The 22,292-nt window shown below is 34.8% G+C and overlaps 6 protein-coding genes and 1 non-coding gene across 7 annotated transcripts; 3 read left to right on the top strand and 4 right to left on the bottom strand.

Moving 5' to 3' along the window:
- The first annotated feature begins 3,087 nt into the window (after nt 1-3,087).
- Nucleotides 3,088-5,054, top strand: AFR (Galactose oxidase/kelch repeat superfamily protein). Its single transcript, XM_022047515.2, has 2 exons — nt 3,088-3,325; nt 3,807-5,054. The coding sequence occupies exon 2, from the start codon at nt 3,808-3,810 to the stop codon at nt 4,924-4,926; it is 1,119 nt and encodes a 372-aa protein (XP_021903207.1). The 5' UTR covers nt 3,088-3,325; nt 3,807; the 3' UTR covers nt 4,927-5,054.
- Nucleotides 5,055-5,093: 39 nt separating this feature from the next.
- LOC110818597 (CAP (Cysteine-rich secretory proteins, Antigen 5, and Pathogenesis-related 1 protein) superfamily protein) lies at nt 5,094-5,823 on the bottom strand. The gene has a single exon (XM_022047517.2). It carries the CDS (start codon nt 5,806-5,808, stop codon nt 5,188-5,190), a length of 621 nt encoding a protein of 206 aa, XP_021903209.1. The 5' UTR covers nt 5,809-5,823; the 3' UTR covers nt 5,094-5,187.
- Nucleotides 5,824-6,672: 849 nt separating this feature from the next.
- On the top strand, nt 6,673-8,617 carry LOC110818599 (methionyl-tRNA synthetase). Its single transcript, XM_022047519.2, has one exon. It carries the CDS (start codon nt 7,002-7,004, stop codon nt 7,203-7,205), a length of 204 nt encoding a protein of 67 aa, XP_021903211.1. The 5' UTR covers nt 6,673-7,001; the 3' UTR covers nt 7,206-8,617.
- LOC110818594 (coatomer subunit beta-1) lies at nt 8,478-13,954 on the top strand. The gene is made up of 6 exons (XM_088208582.1): nt 8,478-8,616; nt 9,394-11,454; nt 12,086-12,595; nt 13,145-13,230; nt 13,379-13,613; nt 13,706-13,954. The coding sequence occupies exons 2-5, from the start codon at nt 9,409-9,411 to the stop codon at nt 13,581-13,583; spliced, it is 2,847 nt and encodes a 948-aa protein (XP_088064708.1). The 5' UTR covers nt 8,478-8,616; nt 9,394-9,408; the 3' UTR covers nt 13,584-13,613; nt 13,706-13,954.
- LOC148253048 (U5 spliceosomal RNA) lies at nt 12,878-12,996 on the bottom strand. The gene has a single exon (XR_015813761.1). It is a non-coding gene; the product is annotated as a U5 spliceosomal RNA (small nuclear RNA).
- A 263-nt stretch (nt 13,955-14,217) lies between the features above and the next one.
- On the bottom strand, nt 14,218-15,874 carry LOC110818590 (Peptidyl-tRNA hydrolase II (PTH2) family protein). Its single transcript, XM_022047506.2, has 2 exons — nt 15,457-15,874; nt 14,218-14,532 (listed from the first exon to the last, which is right to left on the bottom strand). The coding sequence occupies exons 1-2, from the start codon at nt 15,838-15,840 to the stop codon at nt 14,350-14,352; spliced, it is 567 nt and encodes a 188-aa protein (XP_021903198.1). The 5' UTR covers nt 15,841-15,874; the 3' UTR covers nt 14,218-14,349.
- A 1,577-nt stretch (nt 15,875-17,451) lies between these two features.
- On the bottom strand, nt 17,452-18,831 carry LOC110818622 (major centromere autoantigen B-like protein). Its single transcript, XM_022047554.2, has 2 exons — nt 18,315-18,831; nt 17,452-17,922 (listed from the first exon to the last, which is right to left on the bottom strand). Exons 1-2 carry the CDS (start codon nt 18,695-18,697, stop codon nt 17,541-17,543), a joined length of 765 nt encoding a protein of 254 aa, XP_021903246.1. The 5' UTR covers nt 18,698-18,831; the 3' UTR covers nt 17,452-17,540.
- Nucleotides 18,832-22,292: the final 3,461 nt, after the last annotated feature.

Genomic DNA, 22,292 nt, shown 5'->3' on the forward strand with positions numbered 1-22,292 from the left:
TTAATTTAACTTTTATAAATATTTTAAAATATATAATAAGGTTAGAGAGATAATTTAAAGTTAAATAGAAAGAAAAATTGAAAAATATGTATATAAGTTTATAATGACTTATTATTTGAGCCTTACAGGCTTAGGTAGGCCTAAAGTAGTCTAATGGGTTCTATTTTAGCTCAAATTTGGAGCTAAACAAAAAAAAAAAGAAGATGAATAAGGATGAGGAAGCAAATGGAATAGTGTGGAAGAATCTAAAATAAGTATAAAGAGGTATGAAAAAGGTAAGAACATTTTAGATAAAGTGACATAATAAACAGTGACAACTTTTAGATTGAGTGACATAATGAAGACAACTTTTAGATGAACTAATACAATAAAATATGACAATTTTTAGATAAAATGACATAGTAGAAGGGTGGTAACATTTCTCTTGTGGTTCCCCACTTCTGTAAATAGGAGAAGGGGGAATGGAGGAATAAACATTGTGGATGAGAGAAAAAGAGTGAGAAGCATAAAGGTGAGGGAAAAAGAAAGAGTGCAAAGTGTGTAATTTTGTTGGGAGTATTATGAGGTTTTTAGATATAAACTTTGGTAAGAATTCTGTTAAATTTGTAAAAACAAAAAAAAAAAAAAAGAGGATGAATGCTTACGATCAAAAGGAGGTTATAACCCATGAGAAAGAAAGAAAGTGACCCAAATAATCTCATAACTTTGTCGAAGGAATTCGTGAAGTGATAAATAAAATGAAAAGGTTTGAAATACGACTACTTAGGATCTAAAGTAAATGGATATTATAGATTCATTAGCTTATGTAGCTTTGAAGTATTTTACATACTTTCAGTATAAAAAAAAATTATAACTAAATATTGTGATATTATGGTTTACATATTTTTTTAAAATATTTTATTTGTATATTCGTATATGCTGAGGAAGCAATTGTTAAAGTTTTACTTTGATATAATTGTTATTTCACCATTTGTTTTTAAAATATGATTTTGGTATGTTTACATCACTCATTATAGAAATGAGTTGTTTCGAAAGTGCCTGCATTATGTTAAGCTTTAGTGTGCCTATATATATCGTTCCATGTTCAAGTGTATTGGCAAACTGATAAGCATACTCTCGCACTGTTTCAAGGTACTTATGTATGTCGTTCTGTATTCAGGTGCATGGAGAACCAATAATAAGTATATGTGCCTATGTATAATGTATGATAACTAGTTGATTCTCCATGATAGAGATGAAGTATACAACGAAGCAATTATGAGTCATTTTCTGATTTTATACATTCGTTTTCTAATTCATTTATCTGTTTTTTAAAAAGAGTACACAATGTATATTTTTGTTGTGTGTGAAAAAAAATTATATATTACATCTAATATGTTGTGATTTCATAATATTATTTATTGAGATATTTTATTTTACTCTCTATCACCCTCCAAATACTGAAGATATCGTTGCAAAGTGAGCGTGATATGAAAAAAAAAAATTTAAAGCTAAGCCATGATATTAATATTACTGTTTTATATTTTTGTTTTGTAATAGAAGAAAGAAAATTTAGAGTCTCGTATTATATGTTTATGTTTTATAATTAATAGATGTAACGTTTCTGCGACTATTATAACTAATAAAGTTAAATTATTTTACTTAATTTAAATCTATGTAATTTAAATAAGTATGTTTCGATCATTGCCCTATAAGACGAAATATGATTCGTGACAGCTCTTATGCAATCAAGTTTTACATGTCGACAAAACCATTGTGGATTTGGCTTATGAATGGAGGTAGTTATTATGTATAATTCTGGTTGGTGAATATCTTATTTCAATTAATGATTGTTTTAATTAATAAGTTTTATTTTATAGGATAATGATTACCTCTATCAAATGAAAATGGTCAGTTTGTCAATCCTAACTAATAATTGTTTTATGAGTAAATTTCATTTTGATGTATTGTAGTTTGAGATGTTTTAATTTGAAACTCATAGTTTTTTTTTTTTTGGGACAATTTAATACTTATATCTTAAAAATAAAAGAATAAAGAATTTTTTAATTACCAATACTCATTTGAATTATAAAAATAATAATAATAATATAACTTGTTTTCTTTACTCTTTTTTTTTTTTTTAAAAAAAAAAAGAAAATTACCATATAATTATATTCCATATCTCTTAAATATAAATTTTTTAATCCCCAATTCCAAAATTTTAGAAATTAACTTAGTGAATTTGGTATGATTTTTAATAAAACTAAAGAATTAAAAAAATATTATTTTATCTCACTAAGGATACTCAATACTAATTATTATGTAGGGCATTGCCTGGTTAAATAATGCCCAAGTTTACTTTAAAAAGCACATTGCAGTGTGCATGAATGAGTTGGCTTCGGTAGATTAGTGCTTAAATAATATAAAACGCAAGCTTTCCTTAATAAAACGATCATTTGTTTGATGAGAGAATATAGAGTTTAGGTACGAGTATGTGATGACGCGAGTCCACTTAAAAAAAATCTCTAATCTCGACTAATTATTCAATTAAAACAATCTAGTAATAATTAATTAGATTAAAAAAGTAATTGCACCGAATTGGCCAATTTGGATCTCATCATCCAACATCGCACGAGCTGGGGGTAATCATGAATGAATTGTAATATTTTATGTGTTCATTAATTCTTCAAAAATTTCCATTCTTGATTTACTAACCTCTCTCTACACTTGAATTAAGGTTGACCTTAATAGAAAATTCTAATACAAATCAGAAAGAAAACTATTTAATTCAAAGGTTAAAAATGAATTAAGAAAGTGTTGAGGGATTGCAATTTCTGAGTGGGTGGGGTATGGACAAACGAAAATAAGTGGAAGCAGACTGATTTGTTATTTTCTTAATTTAACTAAAAATTAATAATAAACAAATCAAGATATACTTGTACATATATAATTAAAAAAACCTCTATAATGCACGCACTGTACAGAATGCGATTTTTTTGTCCTGTTCAAACTTGCATTTTTTTTTTTTTATTTATTTATAAAAATTAAATGTTTTTAGATCTACCCTCACTAAATATAGTCCCACCACCACCACCACCGTCACCAAAAAAAATAAATAAATAAAGCATAAGAAAAAAAAAAAAAAAAGAAGAAATAATAATCCAAAACCACCACCAAATTCTGAGGGAAACCCTCCATCCCGTGGAGCGAAGAAAGAAAATGGAGATCACAGACCAATCAGGGCCTTGTCAAAACTCCGTTCGCCGGCGGTTTCTGCTCGTCGTCTAGCTTCGTTTACGTCAGCTTCGCCCAATTTCGCCGAGTTTTCTAAATTTTTAAATCACAAGTAAGTCCACTTTTCTTCGGATTTGCCGGAATTCTGTGCCATCAGGGAATTAAAGCTTTTTAATCAAAACCCTTATTTTCCGGTCTTCCGAAATTCACAGCTCGCAACCCTAAAAAACTAGATAAACGCCACATCCTTTTACAATAAAGAAATATTAACAAGTCACGCCAACAATTCCTTGCTAGCTCTCTCTGTAAAGTGTAAAGTTCGCTCTGCCCCGTCATCAACCTCTTATCTTTCTTTAATTTTTCCACCTCCACTTTCTCTCAACTACAAATATGTTGAGAAATTGGGCTCGGAAATATGAGGATTTGACATCACTACTTACTTATCATTGCATTAGGTTATAAGTTACAGAGAATTTTCTTTCCCTTTTTAGATTCTTGTTCGACTTCTGTATACGTATCTTTTATTAGTATACTTCAGTGGGTTTCTCTAGCTAGCTATCTATCAAACTCAACTTATAGATCAGAGCTTCAAGAATGGCAGGGCTGAAATCTTCGACCGTCCAAGAGGCTGAAACTTACGAAGAAACAAACGAGAATTCTCAGCCGTTGATTCCAGGATTACCCGACGAGATTGCTGAGCTATGTCTCCTTCACCTTCCGTACCCTTACCAAGCTTTGGTGCGTTCTGTTTCTTCTTCGTGGAACAGAGCCGTTACACACCCTGCCTTCCTTCTCTGCAAGAAGTCCTTATCCTTGTCTTTGCCTTACCTGTTCGTTTTCGCTTTCAAAAAATCGACGGCCAGGATCCAATGGCAAGCGTTGGACCCCCGATCAGGCCGTTGGTTTGTGTTACCGAGGATGCCATGTCCAAAGGCTGTGTGCCCGCAGGCGTTTGCATGCGCGTCGATGCCACGTGAGGGGAAGCTGTTCGTGTTGGGGGGTATGCGCGCGGACACTGGAACCTCTATGCCAACCACAATCATCTACCGCACATCCACAAATCAATGGTCAGTAGCATCTCCCATGTTGACCCCCCGATCCTATTTCGCGGCCGGGAACGTCAATGGAAAAATCATGGCCGTTGGGGGAAGCGGGACCAGCATCAGCGATTCGATCAAGGCCGTGGAATGCTATGACCCTGAAAACGACACGTGGACGACGGCGGCTAGGATGGGGATGGGGTTGGCGCGGTACGACTCAGCGGTGATAGGAAAGAAGATGTACGTGACGGAGGGATGGACGTGGCCTTTCCAGTTCTCGCCGAGAGGGGAGGTGTACGACATAGAGAAGAACACGTGGGAAGGGATGAGCGATGGGATGAGGGAAGGGTGGACGGGTGTTAGTGTGGTTATGGATGACAGACTGTTCACGATATCGGAGCACGGGGACTGTCCGATGAAGGTGTATATTCCAGATCAAGACACGTGGCGTTACGTGGGTGGTGAGAAGTTCCCACGCGAGGCAATACAGAGGCCGTTCGCTGTGACGCAAGTGGAAGGGAAGATATACGTGGTAGCAAGTGCGCTAAATGTGGCAGTGGGAAGAGTGATTGAAGGTGAAAAGGGGGAGTTGAGGGCAGAGTGGAAAGTAATGGCTGCCCCAAAAGCGTTTAGTGAGTTTTCTCCTGCCAGTTGCCAGGTGCTTTATGCTTAAATCTCTGATTAATGTATTAATCATAATTATAATCATCTACCTTCAATATGACTTTATACCATGCTTTCTATGTACAAGGGTTTCTTGTATAGTTTTATTAGTAATTTGACTATTTTACTTTTTGAGAATTTCTATTATCATTACGTAAATAATTCTTCAGTGCAACATTAATGCTAATTAATGAAGATTGATTAGTTACTTAAGCGTATAATTATATACTTTTGCATATGGGTATACTATGTATATTACAATTGGGGAAAATCAGAAAGGCTTTTGGCCTATGACATTACCATGAGGATCATAATTGCAAGTAGTGAAGGTATCGCCACTAGTGCAAACAACTTGTGCGCAGCCGATCTTCAAGCTCTGCCTCCAGACTATCTGGGTATAATGCAAGCAATCTCTGTCATGGCTGCACGTATTCGTTCCATGATTGTAATAAATCTTCTCTGCAGCCCATGCGGCAACTGCATCGCCTGGTTTCCAGTCTTTGCCGCTTCCCCAGAAGAGATTCTCGCCGTAATCGCTGTTCGAATGTATCAGCTGGCAGTCTCGTCTCCGCTGGTTTGCCCACCAAGAAGCGAATTTGGCAAGCTTTTTGCTCCATTTTAGGGGCGGGAGACCAAGCTTTGTTCGCTCATTGTTGTGAGGTGCTAGAAACTGTTGAATGACTTTGTTACTAGTGGTGGGTTTGGGTTTTAATAGGCGTCTAGAATGTGGGAAATGATGGGTTGGGAGAGATGAAGATAAGTGAGGAAGAGAAGAAAGGATGAGGAAGCTTCCTAATAATAACCCACATGAAAACATGCCTCTCATTTCCATTGCACAAACAATCAGAGAGAGATATTGTTGTATGGATAGATCAGAAGATGATCTACTCATATATATATATATATATATAATGTAGAGTCAGTAGTTACAGCGATTGTTGTTGGTTTAAAGATAATTTAGGGTGGCAAAATAGATTTGCAAATATTAATGTAAAGAAATATAAGAGAATCATGTGGAGAGGGCGAATCATTTCACATGCTCAAGTGTTCGATTGAAGAAGATTTGAGGTGTAAAACACGTTGTTGAATATGAGGTGATAGATTGACTTGTATAACTAACAAATCTGTTTGCAATCATGATTAACAAATATCAAAATCTTAATTAGAATTACGACTCAAACGAAGTCCTTTGAGAAACCTGATTAGTTGGTAATTAATTTTTACATTAATTGTATTGTATCATTAAAACATACGAAATAATAATTGGAAATACAATAGGAATTATTGGAATTGAAGAAAACACATGGGTGTGAAGTGGCGGTAGGCTGGGGGGCTGGTGATATTTATTTAAGATAGATTTTGACTTGGTTGACTCACACATGATTCCATGTGCAATTGCTGCAAGATCAATTATTGAGGGATAACCTGACCTGCCTTCCCCGCTTCTCTATAATTTTTTTACCATTAAAGACCAGCCCGTAAACTTAATAGTTTGGGCTACTGTATTTGCTAAATATACTCTGTAAAGCAAGGTTTCTGTGATATATATATATATATATATATATATATCTAACATCTTTCTCGTTCTAGGTTATTCAGAATTGAATAAATCTTTTTGTCTTTCATCCAAATCCAATTAATAACTTAAGAAGGGTTTTGGGCCCAAACAATACCACGTAAAGCCCATTTTCTCGCCCTCGGCCTCAATTGCTGCCAATATCTCTCTCTTCTTCATTTACAAAGACAAGTGCGCGTATCATCAATTACGCAGTAAAACCAGAATAAGATTCAACGCGTTTGTTTGTTTCTTCCATGAATACAATTCTATCTTCTCCCATTTTACCTCCTTCTAGATTCTTCCAGAACTCCTCTTTCTTCTTCCACAATCCAGAACAAGCTATATTTTTCCATGTTCCCGCGTTACCCATAGCTTTCCCCTGGTTTTGGATTCTCCATATATAGACTTGCAAACCCTCCTCAACACATCAAATATCCAGCAGCAGAACAGATCAATCCAGAGCCAAAAAAAGAAAACAAAAGACTAATCACACGAAATCGATAGAGGAAGTTAATTAGGGCAGAAGGATGTGTTTGGTTTTTGTGTGTGACGAGGACGAGAGGGTGATCGCCAGACAACTGGCGCCAGGGGCCTGCCCTTACTGTGGAGGCATGGTGCAGGCCCTAGACATAGAGAGCCAGTGGCGTTTCTGCTTCTTGCCTTTCTACTTCAAAACTAAGCGAAAGTTCTATTGCGGTCTCTGTACAAGACGCTTGGTTGTCCAATACTAGGCCTATTTTTCACTTTTGGGTTTTTCTTGTTCAGATTCTAACGCCAGACTTCAGTAATGAATCGTCTTTGTTGATATTTCTTTTTTGTGCATCTGAGGTTTCAGTTTCTCCATTTCTGTACATGAAGTCGGCGCTGCCGATGCTAACCTCTCTGGATATATGAAATTAAAGAGCTCGCATCGTTTGTATATTTGTAATTTTCTTGATTTCTGTATACGTGATGTGGGTAGGAATTTTATTTTTTGATTCATGAAGCTTTGTGAAAGATGGGAGTTACAGAATTCTTAATTTGTCTCTTGTGGTAACTTGGGTAATTTCTGGGAGTTTCAGAATGGTTTCTGGGTGGTGCTCAATTTCAACAAAAACTAAACTATATTTGTTACTGGCAACAAAATGTCTTTAGATTTATTACTTTAAAAAAAAAAAAAAAATTAATATAATGTTTGGTGATATAACGATATGAATTGAGTTTTTAAAGAAGAAGAAAAAAAAATATATGTAGTTTGTAAAATTAATATAAAACAATAAAAGTATGATATGAATCAGATTTTTTTTTTTTTTTCTTAACATGTCACATTTTCATTATTGTTATTTACGTCCACTTAAAAAAACAAAACATATATTATGATTTAGCAGGTACAAGATTAGAAAAATAATTTTGAACTAGTAAACATATAACTTTAAAAAAAGATGTTCAAATTAGGAAAAAAAAAAAAAAGAACTTTCGAATAGATGAAATTTGATTTTAAAATGTTAAAGACAAACATTAAATAAAAGATGTTGGGGGGTGCGTTTGAAGGGAAGAAAATGTAATACAAATTATCTTTAATGAAAATAAAGAAAAAAAATTAACATTAGTTAGATTAAAAAAAAGAAAATTTTGAAGTCATTATTAAGAATATAATAGGTATCATATTACCAAAATAAATAAATAAATAAATGTAATAGAATACTTAAAATTATTTAAATATTATTTCGAAGACTTTTTATAATAAAATTAATGAGATAAATTTTACATGTTTAATTAAAAAAATTAAAAAATATTATTTTAAATTAAATTTATATATATTTACTCTCTAATATGAAACTAAATATATACTCCCTTACGTTGGAAAATGAAGATTTGAGAAGAAAAAGAGACAACATATATATATATATATATATTTTATATTGCCTTACTCCGCCAGTCGCTTCCTCTCTAAACAAACTGTAGGGAGTCTTTACAATATACCCCAAGGCGAGGGAGGAGTTACATTTCTGGCATACAGTCAAAAGTGTTACGGTCATTTGCTTCTACATAAATAAAAGCCTCTTTTACGATCTAAATTATCCACACGCTGTACTGCTGATTCTGTAAATCACTTCAATTTCACCGAGCTCGCTTGCGGCTTACCGGATCTCATTGCTTAAGGTTCTTCTCTTTCACTCTTTCTTCTTCTTCCTGTTTTCCGTCTCTCTCCTTTCATCGCTTAAGTAATTCAGATCTTCAACGTTGAATTTGTGACTCTTGTTTGGATGCCGAGGAAGCGTGATAATTGACGTTCTCTCGGCTGCCGAACCGAGTATTTACCTCTTACAGGATTTAGTATAAGCATCGCCTTGTTAGAATTAGGTTTCCGACTACACTTCCCGATCTGAGTTGAGAGAACTGTTTTAAATCACGAAGTAGAAAACTAAAATACGAGGAGCAAAGGAAAATCCCTTTGCTAATTTAATATTACCTTATTATGCTACATGCGTATTCCTTTTAGTTTGTGTAAATGTTGGTGAGATTAGTGAATACTCTTTAGGGCAAGGGAAAAGGAAGTTTTCAGTTATGGGGTCTGCATTTGAAATCATAATCTGAACTGAGATGCTTTCATGAAACTGAAGGATCTAATGTCTTGCACGATAGTGTGTCAATGGCATCATGTGGAGCCGACATTAACGTTTGGTACTGAATTCCATTGTATAAGAAGATCTGCTGCTTAATTGAAGAGGATGGTATTGGTTCTGAGTGAGATCTATGTGAAAATTTTAGGTTTAAGTTTTGTCTTATTGGCAAGTTGGAGAGAAGAATTATTGTATTTGGGTACAATTGTTGCTGCTTTTACTTGTATTAACTATAGCAAGACCTTTTGCACTAGGCAAGTTGTTTTTTGGTTTGGGTACTTATAAATCTATCTTGATCTTTGATGTTTAAATCCAGGAAAAAAAGCAAGAAATGGAGAAGTCTTGTACTTTACTCGTTCACTTTGACAAAGGAACACCGGCAATTGCAAATGAGATTAAGGACGCCCTTGAGGGCAATGATGTGTCTCTGAAGATAGATGCCATGAAGAATGCAATTATGCTTCTGTTGAATGGTGAAACTCTACCTCAGCTCTTCATAACAATTGTTAGGTATGTTTTGCCTTCTGAGGACCACACAATCCAAAAGCTATTGCTTCTATATTTGGAGATAATTGATAAAACTGATGCAAAAGGAAAGGTGTTACCTGAAATGATTTTGATATGCCAGAATTTAAGAAACAACCTTCAGCACCCAAATGAATATATTCGTGGGGTAACATTGAGGTTCCTCTGTCGCTTAAATGAGGCCGAAATTATTGAGCCGCTAATCCCTTCAGTTTTGCATAATTTGGAACATCGGCATCCATTTGTTCGTAGAAATGCTATACTAGCAGTGATGTCAATATATAAGCTTCCACAAGGTGAGCAGCTCTTGGTAGATGCTCCTGACATGATTGAGAAAGCACTATCGACAGAGCAGGACCCATCTGCCAAGCGGAATGCATTCCTTATGCTATTTACTTGTTCCCAGGATCGAGCACTGAATTACCTTTTGACACATGTAGATAAAATTCCTGAATGGGGTGAATCTATTCAGATGGTTGTGTTGGAGCTGATTCGAAAAGTGTGCAGGACTAATCGTGGAGAGAAGGGGAAGTATATCAAGATTATCATATCTTTATTGAATGCTCCTTCAACTGCAGTGATTTATGAATGTGCTGGGACGCTTGTTTCTCTTTCATCTGCCCCTACTGCCATTAGAGCTGCTGCCAACACCTATTGTCAACTTCTTCTTTCTCAAAGTGACAACAATGTGAAGCTTATTGTGCTTGATCGGTTGAATGAATTAAAGTCTTCCCACAGAGATGTTATGGTTGACATGATCATGGATGTGCTTAGGGCACTCTCGAGCCCAAATGTTGATATTCGTAGGAAGACACTTGATATTGTTCTAGAATTGATAACTCACCGGAATGTCAATGAAGTTGTCCTCATGTTGAAAAAGGAAGTTATTAAGACGCAGGGCGCAGAGCTTGAGAAGAATGGGGACTATAGGCAAATGCTCATTCAAGCCATTCATGCTTGTGCAATCAAATTTCCAGAAGTGGCAAGTATTGTGGTACATCTGTTGATGGATTTCTTGGGAGACAGCAATGTTGCTTCAGCTATTGATGTGGTTATCTTTGTTAGAGAGATAATAGAAACAAATCCGAAACTGAGGGTTTCTATAATAACGAGGCTATTGGACACATTTTACCAGATCCGTGCTGCACGGGTTTGCCCTTGTGCTCTTTGGATCATTGGTGAATATTGCTTGTCTCTCTCTGAAGTTGAGAGCGGCTTAGCAACCATTAAGCAGTGTCTTGGAGATTTGCCTTTTCACTCTATTTCTGAAGAAGGAGAAACTACTGATTCTTCAAAGAAGATTCCTCAAACAAACAATAATGCTGTTTCCTCCGCAAGACCGGCTATTCTTGCTGATGGAACTTATGCCACCCAAAGTGCTGCCTCTGAAACTGCATTCTCCCCACCCACTGTAGTTCAAGGATCATTGACCTCTGGAAATCTGCGATCTCTTCTCCTTAATGGTGACTTTTTTCTTGGGGCAGTTGTAGCATGCACGCTGACAAAGCTTGTTCTGAGATTGGAGGAGGTGCAGCCATCTAAAGTTGAAGTGAATAAGGTGTCTGCACAGGCTTTACTTATCATGGTTTCCATGTTGCAACTAGGGCAATCTGCAGCAGTTCCACACCCAATTGATAACGATTCTTGTGATAGGATTACATTGTGTATAAGATTGCTTTGCAATACGGGCGATCAGATGAGGAAGATTTGGTTGGAGTCTTGTCGCCAAAGTTTTATGAAAATGCTTTCAGAGAAACAGTTACGTGAATCAGAGGAATTAAAGGCAAAGGCTCAGGTTTCTCATGCACAGCCAGATGACCTTATTGATTTTTACCATTTAAAGAGCAGGAGGGTAAGAAAGTTCCATGTCTTTGATACTATAATGGACCTATATAAAGGACACTTTCTCTTTGCAGTCTTGCTTAATTCCTTTTTTCAATTTCTTTTTCTTTTAAAAAAATTAAAGAATATTATTTTGTGTGGTCTCTCTTGTTCTTTACCTTTGCTTTATGCATCCGATATGTGCATAATATTCCTCTGTTAAGCTGCCGTGTGCATTTGGAAGCTTGATTCAGCATAAAATCGTTCCTGTACCAATGAAGTAGGAATCTGGCAATAAACAAGAAATGGCTGGTGTCTTTGCTTGTAAATTGGAACCTAGCAATAAGCAGGAAGAGGCTGGAGTTTTTGCTTGTATTTCCTTGTGAAGTGGTCACCTTCAGGTTGTCTGAAGTTATATCTGCTTGTTATTTAATGACATTTTCTGTAAATTCAGATATCATGGATTGGACTAGTTGTTGTAATATTCCTCGTCTATATCCTAGGAGTTACTACATCTATCTCCTTAGTTTCTGCTGACTACTGTGAGGCATTTTTGCATTTATGGACTTATTCTTTTCCCCTTGAAAACTGAAGGGAGGTGTTTGTCATGTGTAAGATCTTGAATCCTTGATATAATCTTTTGTACTGTGTATTTCTTCCAGGGAATGAGTCAGCTAGAATTGGAAGATGCAGTTCAAGATGATTTGAAACGTGCAACTGGAGAGTTCACGAAGGATGAAAATGATGCAAATAAGCTTAACCGCATTCTCCAGCTCACGGGATTTAGTGACCCAGTGTATGCTGAAGCATATGTGACAGTTCACCACTATGATATTGTCCTTGATGTTACAATTATCAATCGAACCAAGGAAACTCTCCAGAATTTGTGCTTGGAGTTGTCAACAATGGGTGATTTGAAACTTGTTGAGCGACCACAAAATTATACGTTAGCACCTGAATCAAGCAAGCAAATAAAGGCCAACATCAAGGTTTCCTCAACTGAGACTGGTGTCATATTTGGGAACATTGTCTATGAGACTTCGAATGTGCTTGAGAGAACAGTTGTTGTCCTTAATGACATCCACATTGACATTATGGACTATATCTCTCCAGCAGTATGTTCAGATACAGCTTTCAGAACAATGTGGGCAGAATTTGAGTGGGAAAACAAGGTATTTCCTCATTCTTTCTTGAATTTATTTTTATCATAAGAAGCAATTACAGTTCTTAGAAAGAATTTCTGCAGTTATGTTTCTTTTCTGTAAAAGATTCTTTAGTTGTTCATACCATCTCAATGTGGATGGTTAATATTTAGTATGTTATTCAGGCAACAATCGAACTGCTTAATAATGTAATTAGGACTTTCTGCAATTTAAGTATCTAAAGGATTTTTGGATATGGATCCATCTGTTACAATTTCTTTAGAACTTCTGACTTGAGTAGCATCTTTTTCCTACCAAACCTTCTCTTTTCTTACCAAGAAATAGTTGGGATGCTGTTTAATGCGGTAAGTACAGGGTATTCTTTGGTAAAAGACAAAAGAATAGTTCATTTTGTACTTGTTGCGCGGCTCCTAGAACTTCTGACTTGAGTAGCAATTCTTTTTTACCGAACATTCTTGGTTCCTTGTAATCCGAGGTCAATCTAAGCTCCTTTGGATTGTGGCGTTGAAATCTGATAGTTATCTCACTGATTTTCATTCAATGTGTTCTGTGATATAGGTTGCTGTTAACACGGTGATTCAAAATGAAAAGGAATTCCTGGACCATATTATTAAATCGACCAACATGAAGTGTCTCACTGCTCCGTAAGTAGTCTCTATTTCTTCTTATCTGGATTCTGGAAAAATAAATTGTTGTTCATGGTGCTTGTGATCTTGGCATATGTCGTATTTTTAAATAAGTTTTTCTTGGCTTCCTTCCTTCTCACGCCGACATGTTTTGGTTTGGGTTCAGGTCTGCCCTAGAAGGTGAATGTGGATTTCTGGCAGCAAATTTGTACGCCAAGAGTGTATTTGGGGAAGATGCTTTAGTAAATGTGAGTGTTGAGAACCAGACAGATGGGAAACTGAGTGGGTACATCAGGATAAGGAGCAAAACACAGGGGATCGCTCTTAGCCTGGGGGATAAGATCACTCTCAAGCAGAAGGGAGGCAGTTGATTTTTGGAGCGTTCGTCAACACTTGGATCGGTACTCACTATTCCTCTTTTTTATTCTACGACTCTGTCTTGCACCCTTGTAATTGCCAGAGTTGTTTATTGGAGTTGTTTGAATTGCTGCAGGTCCTTCGCCTCTAAGCCAATATAAAGACAGTTGTTTCTGTCAATTTTGTTCTTTTTGTATGTTAGGAGTGTAAGTCTTAGGGAAGTGACGTCTTTGAAGAGAGTGATTAAATTGCTGTTTGTTTACTTATTAAACAGCCTCTTTTTTTTTTTTTTTTTTTTGAATTAGTGTTAAATTTAAAATTGGATAGGGAATATTCCCTTGTAAGAAAGGAGATGATAAAAATCTATTTTCAATGTGTTGTTTCAGCTCCAGGACCTCCCAACCCCTTCTTAAATTTAATGGTAAATTACAAAAGGCTTCGAGATTTTAAGTAGACAATTTTTTAGACTAACAATTTCATCTTTATTATTTTAAGGTAGGAAATGTGTTTTAAAAAATTAAATTAGGGTTCCGTACATATTTTTGTTTGCACTTCTTCCATTGTTTTTTTTTTTTTAATTGACATTATTGAAAAGAGAGTGAGTTATACTATAATTTGTAAAAACGTTATTGCACTTTAAAAATATACTAGATATAACTTAATCAACTTCATATGATTGGATTGGGACATACACCCCTTTGGATCAATGAAACCCCCTAAAACCCTTACAAGAAGAAGAAGGAAAAAAAAAAAAAAAAAAAAAGTAAATGAAAAATTATATCACTTGCATAGTTTCAGTTTTTTGAAAAACAAGGATACAAGGGATTTGGGATAAGGCTTAGTAGCAAGGCATGTAGGAATATTTTCAGGCTGTTCAACCCAGAGTTTATGAGCAATCTCACCCGCAGTCAGCTTCTCCGACAAGTTCAAAATCTGGGCTTCTCCCTTCACCTCAAGTGTCACCTGACATGTAATCACCACAACGTTCACAAATGCAACAACATATATATATATGTGTGTGTGTGTGTGTGTGTGTGTGTATATATATGTATATATGTTGTACCAAGAATAAATATCCACTACATGGTAAGTCAGACCAGAAATTGAAAATCCCAAAAATTTTAGCAGTCTTTCTTAAATGAGAAAAAGAAAAAGAAGTTTGAAACTATTTTGCATGTCAAAGCCGGGTTACTTACCAATGTGAGTAACTCTTACATGATTCTCATATATAAAGTAAATGTTGCATAAATCCCAATCTAGTGCATAGAATTATCCTTGGGCTCTAATGTGGAGAGCCATTGATGGCAAATAACAAAGACAACAAGGCATGGAAGGGATGTGGTGGTTGGTGGTAGTCTTCTCCATATGAGGCTTTATTAGCTACAGACCACAGAATAAGGAGATAATGAGTAACATATCTCAGTCCCCCTCATTCGTTGATACCATCCATTCTCGTTCAACACGAAATATACCTTTTTTTAGAAACAAATTAATTTATCTATTCTCAATTAAATTAAAATCATTCCCATATAAGCATACGCGAATTTTATCCATTTAATGGCAGAACCAGATCCCAAGCCACCACCTGAATTATATCTATCTTTACCCATTTTCCCCTGTTTTTTAAACCTCTGATTTCTTATTTTAACTTCATACTCGGTACTGAAGGAAAATCAAATCAAATCAAATAACAAAGAAAATTCAATCAGAATACAGTAACCAATCTAATCTACTTTGACTACTTTCCAAACCCAATGTAATATTTATCAGAAACAAGGACAAATTCCTCATCTACAGTACATGCATTTCCCAGAACAGACTTCAACTTCATTAAGACAACTCAGTCTAATTTCTTTTTTAATAAAAGAAGCGAGAGGGACATCGCACCTTATGCATTGAATCGATGTTTTGGGAACTACAATACTCTGCAGTGTGAGGGTCGTCCTTATGGGACCAAATGGCAGCAACGGATGCATGGCACCCCTGTGTTACAATACTCCCCAGCGGCCACGTGTCTATCAGGTCCCTCCTCAGCACCACGTACTGCACCACCACGTCCTCCGTCTTCTCCGCCTTCGAGCCGTCATTTTGGGACGGGAAGACATCGGATCCGCCCGGTTGGTTCATAGACTTGGATCCGATTGGAGTTCGATTGTTACGATCCGCAAAGTGAAGCAGAACAGACAGCTTAACCCTAGTTTTGATGCTTGAAGGAGCGAGACCAGGAAGGCTGCAGGTCGAGGAACGAAATGGTGAGAAAACAAAGGCCATGGTGTAGGTCTACAAGGTGTAGCACATAAAACTGCGCGCCACTTTACGAGGGGCTTTAACGGGCTTCCCTGTGGTCTCTCGAAATAAGAAAGCCCATTGGGCCTTGCTAATTACAATTTTATTTTATGCAACTCAAAAGGTGACATCCCAATACGAAGGAAGGCAACTACTTGTTCATCAAAAGAATTAGTTAATAATGATAGATATTTTGAAAAGTTTTATAAACAAGTGAGAAGAAAAAAGGGGAGGAGTTTATGTAAAAATATATGATTCTTTAGGGTTCGAGAATGAAAAGATTTACTTAGTACAAGGATTTGATGTGGGTTGAATTTAGAAAAGAAAAAGCTTGGTATTAAACATGGGGGTTTTTAAAAAGTTGTATACAAAATTTAAAGAGATAATGTGACAAATAAAGATAACCAGGTACATAAAATGGATGGTCATGTAAAAGGAGATCGTTAAAAAACCTTATGATATATTATTACAGAGAGGTATTTGATGTTTATGTTAAATTTTTATGCTTGAAAATGGTAGATGTTTTTGCCCTCAATTGAACGTTGGATTATTTGAAGGTTGTGGTTGAGATGACTTCGTTTGATGTATCACAAAATCTTGTGAAAAATGATTAAGACGTGTCTGTTGACCATGTTTTTAGTAAGTCAACAAGTAGATTAATTGGCTTTTACCAAGATAATTTAAAAATATAAATTTGATATTTTTTATTACAAATTTTATTTTGATGGAGGGTAATTAATAATTACTACTCAAACATACAAAATATTATAATTTATTTTTTAAACTATGTATATGTTTAAGAAAAAATTATCTTTTTCAAATAACAATTAATTAAGGCTTTAGATTAAATGAATGAAGACCACGTGGGCGGCAACGAAATTGGTGACATCGAATTCTAAGGGGACCGAAATCTGAATTTCCACGTGAAATTTATACACAGATATTTCTATATATATATTCCACTCAGGATAAGGTAAAGATAAGATCTGAAATTTTGGCACATTTATTTAATTAATACTCATGGTTGTTGGCACCCATTTGTTTCTTTCGAGTTTTCAACATACAAAAAACAGTCCTCCAAAAAAAAAAGTAATTTTTTTTAATGACAATGAATGAAAAGTATCATATTAAAGCTTCCTAAAAATATATTATTTAAAGAAAATTTTGAAACTGATTGGAAGAGAATTTGATCGAATGAAATTTAATTGAAAGTCGATGATTTCGTCCTATAAATTCCTTTTCTTCTTGCTTTCGTACAAGGAAATGAATCCAGTAGTTTCCTCGTGTGCGTGCGTAATGTCATTAATTTGTCTGATGAAGGGTATAACTGAGTTTTCACAAGTAGCAAACTAATCTTTGACACCCGCCGAATCGTTTTTGCATCCAACATTCACCGTCATCTGTACCTGAATGGGCCAACAAGCCGAAACCTCCAACAAGAAAAGATCAAGACCAGATTATCCCAAATAACTAAAAAAAAAAACAAAAAGATTATGCCTTCTTTTTTCTATTTGTTGAAATAACATTTTATTTATTTATAGTATTATGTATATATATATATATATATATATATATATCATTACTAGAGAGAAGAAGAAAACAAAAGAAACATATGGGTAAATTTTGTAAGGTAAGAGACTAACACACATTATATAATATTTAAAAGTTAAAAAAAAAAAAAGATGTTATTGAGGTTCCTCTTGCAGATCTGTTAGAGAAAAACAACTCTGATACTTGACCACCAGCTGCCTCCTGCTCTGTAACTTGCTTCTTTTTCCTCCTTCTCCATCCTCATAATTCGATGGCGATGAAGAAGATGACGATGTTGATGTAGGGTTGGTCACTTCTCCATCCTCTTCATCATCTTCTTTCAGAGCAAGAAGAGGCATGGATTTAGGGTTTTGCCACGTGTAGAAACATGATCTCCTGGACAACTTGTTTGCCATTAAAACTCTTCTTCTCTTGTTGAATGAGTTATCTGGTTTCTCCAGATCTTTCACCGTGCTCACATCTGATAGATTTGCAAATGATTTTGACCTTCCGGTGTAGTGATTTGACAATCCCCTCCTGCAAATTCCCAATCACCAAAACAAAACCTCAAATAATAAGGGCCTAACTTTACAGAGAAATTCGAAAGAAGAAGAACAGAGCCAGTTCATAAAAAGGGTATAGACAGAGAGAGATCTACTCTTAAGCAACCGGCTTTTTTTACATGCAAATAACTTGCCTAAAAACTTTGATTTGTTACAATGTTTGGTAACTTTGAAGCATCAGAGAGACATTAATTAATTTCTTGTAAAATCTCCTAAAATCAGATATGGATAAGAAGCTGGGTTCGGATCAGTACAGTGCAATAATCGATTAACAGTTTTTTTATTTATTTTTTTTTTCACAAACCATGAAATTGGAGAGAAATAATAAAACCTAAATTGGTGAGAAAAAAAGAATCCAGAACTCACTTGATAGGAAGAGAATCTTCCAAGGAACCAAAAGAACCCAACGATCCCAACCCCCGATCACGAGACTTGGACGAAACGACGTCGTCATCGTCATCCTCTTCTTCTTCGCTGTCTCCCGCGGCGCCGATCGACGACGAACTGTTCGATGAGTCCTCCAACGATTTATCCAAAGGCCCCATGCTGGTTACCGACCCGATCCCCTTCCGGATCAGCCCAGGCCCGCGTTCCTCCTCCTCCTCCTCCTCCTCCTCCTTCAAGAAAATACAAGGTGAGGCAGCAGCCGCCAACTTATCCTGCGCCGGGCCGCCGCTCCGTTCCCTAACGTACGCCGGGGGTACCGCAGACACCTCGATGCTGAAGGTGGGACCGACCAAAACCTCCATTTCGCTGATGCCACCCAGAGACCAGAGAAAAGATAACCCCGAAACCGTCCCAGAAAAAACCAAACGAAGAAAAACAAAAGCCAAAAAGAAACAGAAAAGGAAACGCCCTGTGAGATGCTTGTTTTAATTACCGTTCTACCCCTCCCCTCTTCGTCTTCGCCTTCTTCTGGGTTTCCGAACAGGGTTTGTTGTCATCAATCGACGGCAAATCGGTGGTGAGTGCGCAGGATAAAAAAAGACTCAGGAGTTATAGTTGAAGGTTGAAGATAAAGGCTAAGGTTCAGGATCAAATCCACAACACACAGGTCAAAAATAAATTATGGTTTAGACTGTTGGCGTCACCCATCTCCATAGTACAGATATGGGAGCTGCAGGAGAAGAGAGAGAGAGAGAGAGAAGGCTTCTCTGAGGATTGAGGAGAGAGAAAGCAAGAAGCTTCAATTTGTCCCGGAGGGAGAGGGAGGGAGAGAGAGAGAGAGAGAGAGAGAGACCAAGGAAACACGATAAGGACGATGACTAGATACATTTATATATTATATCCATCTCTATCTACTGACTTCCACCCACGTATATATACACGTATACAACAAATGTACATACATACATACATAGGAAGTGTGTTGCATAAAAGAAAAATAAGAATTCGGATATCATATAATAAATAAACTATAAATTTTTTTTGTTATTTTAATTTTGAAGTAACATTAAATGACTTAATGCATGTATTAGCTAAAAAAAGGAAAAAATCGATTAGAAATTGGGAGATTTATATGAATAATCTAAAAGCTGAATAAATAAAATATAATTTATGTTGCAAAATAAATTGTGTGATATAAAAGGTTTGACTCTGTTGACTTCCATTCTCAATATAAAATTTTGAGAAAACAGATTTTTTTAACCTATTTTATTTATAAAAAAAAAAAAAGATAAATATATAATTCGAGAGAGAGAGAGAGTAACGAGGAAGGTGATGACGTGGCAAAGGACTCGATTTGGTGCGTAAACTAAAACAAGTAAGTGGTCCTGGTTAGCGTTAACATTATCCTGTTCTCTACCGAAAAGGAAACTAATTTTTCTTCTTTTATTTTCTATTTAATCTCTTCTCCATAAAATCTAAACTTATAAATATATATATATATATGTATATATGTATACGCGTTATACACAACAATCTTCTAACCCGACCAAATATCAAGTACCGGGGGGGGTTTGTTTCGTGGATGCATATATATTTCATATTTATATATTTTTAAAATCAGTAGGTTGATCCTCGGTGAAATATATTAACTAATCCGAATTTTAGTAACTATAATATATACAACTAGAATTGTATTTTTCGCGTCAGCAAATCTTATCCATTGGGATAAATATCTCTCTTCATACTTCTTTGAGGAATATATATATATATATATATATATACTTACTTAATTGACTGATTATTTTACATTTTACACTAATTATATATATCTAGATTATTAGCACATCTCTGATTTTTTTTTTTAGGAAAATCTCATCTTATATTTTTTTATAATGAAAATTATCCGTTCGTAAGATTAAGGCCATGTTTGGGATAATTGTGTTGAAATTTATTTGTATATTATATTTATTTTAATTATTTTATAATATAAGTTCATTTAAAATAACAAAAATTAAATTGATATATAATGAATTTTAAAACCTTAATTTTAACTAAGAAAAAACCATGTGCTAAATTTACTTTATAATAACTTTAGGAGCAAATTATTATTAATTGGCAACTTAAATTTACTTAGTGATATACATATATGTGGTAATTTATTATCAAGTAGAATAACATTATAGTAAAAGTGTCAATTTTGAAGTTAAAAGTGTAAGTGGTAAACAGTAAAATAATTTATAAAATACGAGATAAAATATTTTCAACATTTAAGAACACACTTAGTTAACTGATGAGGTATGGTTTTATACGAATTAATTAATTCAAAAGATTTTTGCTTAAATGTTAATTAACAATTTAATCTTTCTTGGCATGCTTTTTTCTTCACATGATGAGTATTGCTTCGATTTTCACCATCAATATGATGATAAACAGTCATTTTATCAAAAATGATCATGTCAACTTACCTTTAAAAGTATAATTTTATCCAAAGCTTTAAATATGTTATTACACTTTAAACAATTTCAAATTTGAAAACTCTTCCTTATTGTTGTCTTGCATTTCTCTATCATCTTTCCTTATTTATTGTTAATTAATTTAAGTCTTAATTTCTAATATTAATTAAGTCAAAGTTTAATTCTCCAATATTCTCCCTTAGACTTGATTTTGTTATTCCCAATATTTTCTTTAACTTAGATAAATATATCTGTTTTAAGTGGTTTTATAAAAATGTTTATGATTTGACCTTAAGATGCACGATACTCGACCACAATCTCTTTATCTTTTACCAAGTCACATATGTAGTGATGTTTGATGTCAATGTTTTTGTTACGACCATAAAATACTAGATTCTTTGTTAAGATGATAATTGATTTATTATCACGATAGGTTGTCGTTGGACTATTTTGTTGATGTTTTAATTCATTAAGCATCCTTCAAAGCCAAACTGCTTGAGTAGCACAACTCGCAGCTACTATATACTATGCTTTTACTGTTGAAATCGCTATTATTTGTTGTTTTTAAGAGGACAAAAAAAATGCACTTGAACCAAGATTAAACACATAACCTGAAGCATTTTTTCTTTCTTTAGTGTCACATACCCAACCACTATCTGTATAGCCACCTAATTCCATCTTATTTGTGGTTGAATATAAAATATCATCATCAAACATTCCTTTAATATATATCAATATTCTCTTTCCAGCTTTCGAATGAGACTATTGTGGTGATTCTATAAATTAGCTCACAATACCAACTTCATAAACATATCAGGTCTAGTTGCTATTAAGTACCTCAATCTTCTAATAAATCTTCTGAAGTTAGTTGCATCAACCAAATCATCACTGTCGTCTTTCACAAGCTTTAATATTTCTTCCACTGGTGATAGTATTGATTTGCAAGCTTCCATCTTAATTTTCTTCAAGACATCTCCTATATATTTGAGAAATGAATATACTTTTATCTATTTGATTGATCTCAATACCAAGAAAGTAAGATATTAATCTCATATTTGTCATCTCAAAATGAGCAATCATATCTTCCCTGAATTTTGACAACAGTCTTGAATTATTACCGGTGAAGATCAAATCATTCATATAAAGGCAAACAACAACAATATCTTCATTTTTGTTTGTCTTGATACACAAAGTATGTCTGTAGGGGCACTTTTAGAAACTATGATCAAGAAAATAGTTGTCAATACGAGTATACCACGCTTTTGGCGCTTATTTAAGCCCATATTTAGCCTTTTTCAACCAATAAACTTTATCTTTTTTACCTTTTTTTCTCATAACCAGGTGGTTATTCAACATATACTTATTCTTCAAGTACACCATTTAAAAATGCTAATTTTACACCCATTTGATATATTTTTCAAAAATTATAAGCAACAAGTGAAATGATCATACGCACAGTATCGAATCTAGCAACAGGCACAAATACTTCGAAGTAATCAATGTC

The sequence above is a fragment of the Carica papaya genome, chromosome 7 (genome assembly GCF_054855325.1).
Source record: "Carica papaya isolate Zhongbai chromosome 7, ASM5485532v1, whole genome shotgun sequence".
Taxonomy (NCBI): Eukaryota; Viridiplantae; Streptophyta; class Magnoliopsida; order Brassicales; family Caricaceae; genus Carica; species Carica papaya.

What these genes read in the sequence shown, in the direction of transcription:
- LOC110818594 (XM_088208582.1), top strand. Translation starts at nt 9,409, where the DNA reads ATGGAGAAGTCTTGTACTTTACTCGTTCACTTTGACAAAGGAACACCG. An exon ending in AATTTGAGTGGGAAAACAAG is followed by an intron (nt 12,596 to 13,144) that starts GTATTTCCTCAT and finishes TCTGTGATATAG; the next exon opens with GTTGCTGTTAACACGGTGAT. An exon ending in ATGAAGTGTCTCACTGCTCC is followed by an intron (nt 13,231 to 13,378) that starts GTAAGTAGTCTC and finishes GTTTGGGTTCAG; the next exon opens with GTCTGCCCTAGAAGGTGAAT.
- AFR (XM_022047515.2), top strand. Translation starts at nt 3,808, where the DNA reads ATGGCAGGGCTGAAATCTTCGACCGTCCAAGAGGCTGAAACTTACGAA.
- LOC110818622 (XM_022047554.2), bottom strand. Translation starts at nt 18,697, where the DNA reads ATGGAGGTTTTGGTCGGTCCCACCTTCAGCATCGAGGTGTCTGCGGTA. An exon ending in GAAGATTCTCTTCCTATCAA is followed by an intron (nt 17,923 to 18,314) that starts GTGAGTTCTGGA and finishes GGGAATTTGCAG; the next exon opens with GAGGGGATTGTCAAATCACT.
- LOC110818597 (XM_022047517.2), bottom strand. Translation starts at nt 5,808, where the DNA reads ATGAGTAGATCATCTTCTGATCTATCCATACAACAATATCTCTCTCTG.
- LOC110818599 (XM_022047519.2), top strand. Translation starts at nt 7,002, where the DNA reads ATGTGTTTGGTTTTTGTGTGTGACGAGGACGAGAGGGTGATCGCCAGA.
- LOC110818590 (XM_022047506.2), bottom strand. Translation starts at nt 15,840, where the DNA reads ATGGCCTTTGTTTTCTCACCATTTCGTTCCTCGACCTGCAGCCTTCCT. An exon ending in ACATCGATTCAATGCATAAG is followed by an intron (nt 14,533 to 15,456) that starts GTGCGATGTCCC and finishes ATTACATGTCAG; the next exon opens with GTGACACTTGAGGTGAAGGG.